The sequence below is a fragment of the Ammospiza caudacuta genome, chromosome 3 (genome assembly GCF_027887145.1).
Source record: "Ammospiza caudacuta isolate bAmmCau1 chromosome 3, bAmmCau1.pri, whole genome shotgun sequence".
Classification (NCBI taxonomy): Eukaryota; Metazoa; Chordata; class Aves; order Passeriformes; family Passerellidae; genus Ammospiza; species Ammospiza caudacuta.
In genome coordinates, this window is record NC_080595.1 from 4,868,792 (window position 1) to 4,876,637 (window position 7,846).

General features: G+C 58.9%; 1 protein-coding gene across 1 annotated transcript; it reads left to right on the plus strand.

Moving 5' to 3' along the window:
• Positions 1-85: 85 nt before the first annotated feature.
• On the plus strand, positions 86-6,499 carry FBLN7 (fibulin 7). Its single transcript, XM_058802893.1, is given in 10 exon segments — positions 86-489; positions 1,153-1,222; positions 1,682-1,755; positions 1,757-1,929; positions 2,029-2,199; positions 2,515-2,640; positions 2,734-2,871; positions 3,265-3,402; positions 4,412-4,550; positions 5,428-6,499. Coding segments are annotated over 10 exon segments (1,806 nt in total). The 3' UTR covers positions 5,801-6,499.
• Positions 6,500-7,846: the final 1,347 nt, after the last annotated feature.

A 7,846-nucleotide genomic window follows, 5' to 3' on the forward strand; every position in this document is an offset into this window, starting at 1 on the left:
CGGCACCCCAGCCGCGGCGGATGGATGCCCGGCCGGTGTCTCCCGGGGGGTGGATGCACAGGGAGCCCGGCCGGTGTCCCGGGGGATGGATGCAGAGGGAGCCCGGCCGGTGTCCCGGGGGATGGATGCCCGGCCGGTGTCCCGGGGGATGGATGCCCTCGGAGCCCGGCCGGTGTCCCGGCGGATGGATGCAGAGGGAGCCCGGCCGGTGTCCCGGGGGATGGATGCCCGGCCGGTGTCCCGGGGGATGGATGCCCTCGGAGCCCGGCCGGTGTCCCGGCGGATGGATGCAGAGGGAGCCCGGCCGGTGTCCCGGCGGATGGATGCCCTCGGAGCCCGGCCGGTGTCCCGGGGGATGGATGCCCGGCCGGTGTCCCGGGGGAGGGATGCGCGGGGCCGGCCTGGCGCCGGGGCGGGGAAGCGCCGCGTCCCCAGCACGGGGCAGCGCGGGGGCGGCGCGGGCGGGGCGGGGAGAGCGCGGGGCAGCCGGTGCCGAGAGCGGCGGGGCCGCACCGCACCATGGCGGGGCCGCGGGGGGCGCGGGGCCGCCTCCCGCCGCTGCTGCTGCTGCTGCTGCCGCTGCTGCTGCCGCCCCCGGCCGCGCCGGCCGCCCAGGTGAGCGGGGACCGGGACCCGGGAGGGGCTCTGGGGGCTCCTCTGCGCTTCCCGCTCGCTCCGCGCTGCCCGAGAGCCCCGCAGCGCTGCCCGCGCTCCTGCCCCGGCAAACAGGTGGGCAAAGCCCCAAGCCGCGCTTAAACTGCACATGAGCTCTTTTCGCTGCTTCTGGGCTCTTTTCGCCCTTCTTACCCCACACCTGAAGCTGCCCCCGAGCAAAGAATCCCCGTTTGGGGCTTTTGGTGGTGGTGGGGGGGGATTTTCCAGCTTTCCGATGGCTCAGCATCCCGCCGGAGCTCGCGCTGGCTCTCGGAGCTAAACCCAGCCTTAACAAAGAGCTGTTTATTAAAGCCAGCGACGCGCCAGCATCTGTTTGCTTTTGCCTCCCTTCCTCTGGGCTCGGGGTATCCCAGAGCTGCCAGCACAGCCCGGCTCATCCCCCCCGGCAGCCCGGGACCTCCGGTCCCGCTCCCGGGGAAGCAGAGGGCACCGAGAGCCTTGCTTGCGCTGCTGTGTTTGTCCTCTCTCAACCCTCAGCAGCTCTTTGGAAACGGGAATCATTCCACAGGGCGGTTGTGGAAAGGGGGGGAGAAATCCCTTCGACCAGGTGGGGCAGAGCCCACCACCTCCGCTGGCTTTCCCGGAATTCCATAGCCCCCAGCCTGGTCCCTGTGCGCTCTCTCCCCACATTTCTGAGCTCTGGGAACGGCTTTGCTCTTTTTTCCTCGGTTTGAAGTCAATTCCGCAGGAATCCCATAATAACGGTGCCCGTCTCCGGCATGAGTCAGTCCCGTGGGAGCGATCGGTTTGCAGGCAGGAGTCCCACCAGCGTTCCTGGCCGCGGCAGAGCTCACAAGACAGCTGTTTTCCTCTTCTTTTGTCATGTGGAAGTGGGACAGGGCTGGAGCTCCTGCAGGATGAAACATGAGTTATAGCATCTCTCCCACAAAGCGATCCCAGCCCTGCCTGGAGCGCTGGCCTAGGTGGAAAAAACTCCTGGATCTGGGGGAAAACACAAAGTCAGGGCGCTCAGGGAACATCGGATGCTGCGGAGCTCCCGCGCCAGCCTCCTCCCACGGGCAGCAGGTTGGCTCCTGGGAGGAGTGGCAGCACAGGGAGGTCCCCATCCCTGTCCCCATCCCTGTGTCCCGCAGAGCTGCCTCAGCAGGCAGCAGCTCCTGGCTGCCATCCGGCAGATGCAGCAGCTGCTCAAGGGGCAGGAGACGCGGTTCTCCGAGGGGCTGCGCGCTGTCAGGAGCCGCCTGAGCACCATCCACGCCTCCCTGGCCAAGGCCGCCCCCGAGCCGCCCGCCGGTGAGTCCCTGGGACAGCATTCCAGGGAAAATGCAGGTAAAGGGCGGCTTGGAATGATAGGGCCCTCTCCAAACTAATCCCTTTTCCATGACCTCGCAGCCGCCTGTCCTGCCCTCCAAGCCCCTGCGGATGGGAGGAAGTTCGGCAGCAAATATTTGGTGGATCACGAGGTTCACTTTGCCTGTGACCCAGGATTCCAGCTCCTGGGCTCCAGCACACGGATATGCCAGGCCAACGGCAGCTGGACAGGGCAGGAGGCCCGCTGTGCAGGTACTGCTCATTGCCCACCCTGGGATGTGCCTTGGAAAAGCGGATTTGTATAAACATGGGGGGGATAACGGGGTGCTCAAAGTGGGGAGGGATCTCGGCTCCCCCATAAAGTTCCAGGGATGGTTTTGGGATTTTTCTGTTTTAAGGAAAACTGGGAATTACAGCTGGAGCAGCTCAGCAGGAGAGATGAGGGGAAATGGTATCATGGCTATGACGTGCCTGGTGTAGGGTACCAAAGCATCCCGGTGTGTGCAGCATTCCTGAGCCTTGCTTCCCAAAAGGAGATGACACAGAACGTGCCTGCTTTTCCCGCAGAGATCAGAGAGTGCTCGAGCAGCCCCTGCCAGAACGGTGGGACGTGCCTGGAGGGTCTCAACCACTTCAAATGCCTCTGTCCCCCGCAGTGGACCGGAACCACCTGCCAGTACCAGGCTCAGACTGGTGGGTGACCCTTGATGGGGCATAAATGGGAGCATTTCATCCCCCAGCTCATCCCAGCTCATCCCAGCTCCCCATCCCGCCGTTTTCCCGCAGCTCCTCCCACCTGGAGCGTAACGGACGACCCGGCCTTCAGCCGGCAGCCCCGCTGTGCCCAGGTCGCCCAGACCCAGCAGTGCAGCTGCGATCCCGGCTTCCACATGAGCGGCACGGCCTCCAACGGGATCTGCCAGGGTGAGCCGGGACACGGCAGCGCTGCGGGGCTCCAGGGTCACGGAATCACATCGGGAAGGAGCACAGTGGCTCGGCTCCACCATCCCCGAGCACACAGCACGGGATTGTGCCCAGGTGGTTCTGGAATATCCCCAGTGACCGGCCGATGCTCCAAGCTCCTTCTGGAGGCTCCAAGGCCTCCATCCCATCCATGGATGGCTGAGCTCAGACCGGGCCCAGTGTCGCCCTCTGCGGGACACTGCCGGTCACAGCCCGCGAGCCGCGCTCCCATTCCCTGGAATCTGCCATCGGCCCTTCCCAACGCGCATCATGCCCGCTCCTCCGGCCCTCGCTCGCTCCATGGGTTTTCCCAGGAGGATGGGGCGAGATCCCGGTGAATCCCTGTCCCCGCAGACCTCAACGAGTGCGAGGTGTACCGGCAGCAAGGGGGACCCCGGCTCTGTGCCCACGCCTGTGTCAACATTCCCGGCTCCTTCCGCTGCTCCTGCCCTGCTGGATACGTCCTGCTGGGCGACGGCAAGAGCTGCGAAGGTGAGGAGGCTGGAATCCACTCGGTCCCAAGTGCTCTGCCATTTTCCCCCACTTTTTTCTCCATATCCAAGGGAAAGGCTGGTGTAGAGGGGAGGGGGATGATGGAGGGATGCTTTGCAGGATGGCAGCGGATGGAGGATGTTTGGATTGGCAGGAGCTCCAGCTGGATGCGGAGCTGGGTGGGGGAAAGAATCCCAGGGTTGTGCTGGGGAAGGCAAAACTCCACCAGAGTGCTTCAAAAGAATCCCTAAAAATGAAAATAAAATGCTTCTCTGGAAGCATGGCTGCTCCTCTCTCTCTCCTCCTCTCCCTTTCCCTCTCCTCTCTCCTTTACCTCTCTGGATGATGGAGCAACACTTTGGGTCTGCACCTCCTTGAAGACAACCCCACTGTGGCTGTGGAGAATGTTCCTGGAGCAGGGAATTCCTGGGAAGAGCCAAAAGTAATGTTAAACTTCCAGAATTCCATGATCAGTTCAGAGGGTGGCAGCATCTCCCCCAATCCAAGGGGATTGGGGTGCAGGTGGAAGGCAGCGGGTAGGAATGGTGGGAGGCCAAAACTGCCGAAAGCCTCCTGAAAAACAGGGAATTTTTTGTGCCCTGAAGTGTTGATTGCTGCAGTTCAGGGTGAGAAAATCCCTATTTCCCCATTCCTCCCTGGTTTTCCTGTGCTGCATGGCATCTCACTAATGCTCCCAGCAAATCCTCTGCATTCCAGCTCCTGCCAGGCGTCCCACGGGTGCTCAGTAAATAAAAAGGGACCGGTGTTTCCAAACAATCAAGCAGAAAGTTTGGAAAAGCAGCTGCCTTCCTGCTGGCAGAGGGCTGCTCTTAACCCATGCTGGCCTGGGGCAGAGCTTGGGGAGAGGAGATGGAATTCTGGGATGCTCCTGTATTTTTTGGGTCACGTTTAACCTGTTTCAATGTGGTTTTGCCTATCTTCTGATGGAAAGCTGAGTTCAGTTGGGGGCTGCCAGGCCCTGACGCCGCTTCCCACCCCTGTTTTCCAGATATTGACGAGTGCTCCCTATCCCAGGATAACTGCACAAGCGGGAGCACCTGCATCAACACCGGGGGGGGATTCCAGTGTGTCACCCCCCAGTGTCCCCTGGCCGCCGGCAACGTCTCCTACGTCAAAACTTCCCCCTTGTAAGTGTGGGGCACAGAATCCAAAACCTCCCCCTTGTAAGTGCAGGGCACTAAATCCAAACCTCCTCCTTGTAAGTGCGGGGCACTAAATCCAAAACCTCTCCCTTGTAAGTGCGGGGCACTAAATCCAAAACTTCCCCTTGTAAGTGTGGGGCACTAAATCCAAAACCTCCCCCTTGTAAGTGCGGGGCACAAAATACAAAACCTCCCACTTGTAAGTGCAGAGCACAAAATCCAAACCTCCTCCTTGTAAGTGCAGGGCACAAAATCCAAACCTCCTCCTTGTAAGTGCAGGACACAGAATTCAAAACCTTCCCCTTGTAAGCGCGGGGCACAAAATACAAAACCTCCCCCTTGTAAGTGTGGGGCACAAAATCCAAAACCTCCCCCTTGTAAGTGCGGGGCACAAAATCCAAAACCTCTCCTTTGTAAGTGTGTGGCACAAAATCCAAAACCTCCCCCTTGTAAGTGCGGGGCACTAAATCCAAAACTTCCCCTTGTAAGTGCGGGGCACAAAATCCAAAACCTCTCCTTTGTAAGTGTGTGGCACAAAATCCAAAACCTCCCCCTTGTAAGTGCGGGGCACTAAATCCAAAACTTCCCCTTGTAAGTGTGGGGCACTAAATCCAAAACCTCCCCCTTGTAAGTGTGGGGCACTAAATCCAAACCTCCCCCTTGTAAGTGCGGGGCACAAAATCCAAAACCAAAACCTCCCCCTTGTAAGTGCAGGGCATAAAATCCATGCATGGCATCCTTATGGATCCACAGCACGGCATCTCTATGGATCCATGGCACGGCATCCCAATGGATCCAACGCCGACGAGGTGGGCATGGATGCCGCATCCCCAAAAACCTCTCCTTGCTTTTCCTTCCGCAGCCAGTGCGAGCGCAACCCGTGCCCCATGGAGAGCCGCTCGTGCCACCAGGCGCCCAAAACCATCTCCTTCCACTACCTGCCCCTTCCCTCCGGGCTGCAGACGCCGGCGCCGCTGTTCCGCATGGCCACGGCGGCGGCGCCGGGCCGGCCGGGCCCCGACAGCCTGCGCTTCGGCATCGCGGGCGGCAACGAGCGCGGGCACTTCGTGGTGCAGCGCTCGGACCGGCACACCGGGGAGCTGCTGCTGCTGCAGAGCCTGCGCGGGCCCCGCACCGTCCACGTGGACGTGGACATGGCCGAGTACCTGGACAGGGCGTTCCAGGCCAAGCACCTGTCCAAAATCACCCTCTTTGTCTCGGCTTATGAGTTCTAGGGGTGGGTCCTGCTCCCTGCTCAGCATCCCGTGGATCATGGGGAATGTCCGGGTTGGAGCTGCTCTGCAGATGTCCGGCCTTCTCAGCTCTGTCCCAAAGTTCTTCTTCCCATGTGGATTTATGCCACCAAATGAGGTGGACAAGCTCATCCTCATCCCAGCTCCAGAGAGATGATGTCCTGCAACAGCAGATGGAAACCGCAGCCCTGATTTTCTCTGAATTCCCGTTTTTTCCTTTAGGAAGCGGTGAAGCCAAGTGTGTGGGAAGAGGGAGGCTCATGGCCTTTCCTGCTCCCCTCCCTTGTTGCGCCCGGTCCTGCTCCCTAAAAACACACTTCCACTTCCCTCTGGATGCTGAGAATCCCCCTGGCAGCCTGTAGGGATTGAGGCCTGGTGCCTCAATCCCCTGGGATTGATCAGGGCTGGAACACTCCATGAACACCCACCTGGGTGCCCTCCTTGGCAAATGGGGCAAAGGAGGAATTCCAGGGCTATCCCTGCTCCTTAAACCTCTCAAATGGGGATCCCCCATGGATCCTCTTCATAGCAGAGCTTAGCTGCACGTGGAAGTGGGAATATTCCCTGCTCCATCAGTCAGAGCCTCCATCCTGGCATAGGAATGCTGGGAAGAGCTGGGATTCAGCTTTTCCCAGGAGGATTCACCCTCCTGCTTGTGCATGTTTTGCATGTTCCCTCATCCCACTGGATTTAGTACAATTAAAGGATGATGTAAAGGATGTCACCGGAGTAAAGCACCTGATGGATGTGTGGATGGGGGAATTCTCACCCGGAGCAGTCCAAGGGGAATTGGGGTGTGGGAGAGCAAGAACCCATTATCCATGGTTTTATTTTCCTGCTTTGTTTTGTTTGGGAGGGGCTGGCTGATAGCAGGGGGCTCATTCCCACTGGAGCATCCTCATCCCTGAGCATTTCCAGCCTGCAGCATCCTTCCCTCCAAGGAATCCTCACCCTGGGAATCCTCATCCCTGAGCATCCTTTCCCCTGGGAACCCTCCCTCCATTACATCCTGCTGAGAGGCACCCACTAAAACCATTCCCACTCCTTGTCCCGGGGAAAGAGACTTCCCAAGATGGATCTGTCTCTTCTGAGGGATTGAGCTCCTGGATTTTTGGGGGGTATAGGAGCCTGGGAAGGGGTTGGATCTCTCCAGCAGAACAAGAAGGGACATTCAGGGCTGTTGTCGGCGGATGGAGGATGTTTGGATTGGCAGGAGCTCTGGCGGGACGTGGAGCTGGGCAGGGAAATGCATCCCAGCGTTGTGCTGGGGGAGGGAAGGGAAAACTCCAGAGTGCTTCAAAAATATCCCCCAAAATTAGGAGAAAATGCTTTTCTAGAAGCATGGCTGCTGCTTTCCCTGCCTGGCTGGACACGTTCCTCCAACAAGCCATGACCCCATTTTGGGATGATAACAAAATCTGGGAGCTGAACACCAGGAATTTGGGAGAGGACAAGCTCCTGACAGGGCAGAATAGTTTCCATCTGCTGCTTTCTCCGGATAACACAGCTGGAGACGGGCGCCTGGACCACACTCCCGAGGCTTTTCCTTGCGGCACCATCCCAAACTGACAACATTTTCCTAATTCCCGAGGCCAGGGTGAGCTGGTTTCTCCCTTCCAGCCCTGGAAAAGTTTAAGTTCGGCTCTTTGCCTTTCTCAACCTCTGGCTGCCATTCCAGTTGACTAAAGGAGACTTTTTTCCCTACCCAGAGCAGCTGCTCCGGCATCTTTCAGACTTCCTGAGGTTGGAATTTGCAGAGAGAGGTTCTTCCGCTCTTGAAATGCAACTTTCATTTGGGATAATAATATTTGGGAGCTGAAAAAAATAGCAGGAATGCTTCTGCTTCCCTTTGGTGGGCACAGCTGGCCCCAGATGTGCTGTCCCAAAAACACCATTTCTCACCCCAGAATATTTAACCAAAAATTTAGAATTTTTCCTTCAAGTCCAGATTTTCCTGGACTATTTTTTTTTCCTTCCCTATGGCCTGGGGAGATGATGCTGAGCCCTGTGGGCATCAGCTCCAGGCCT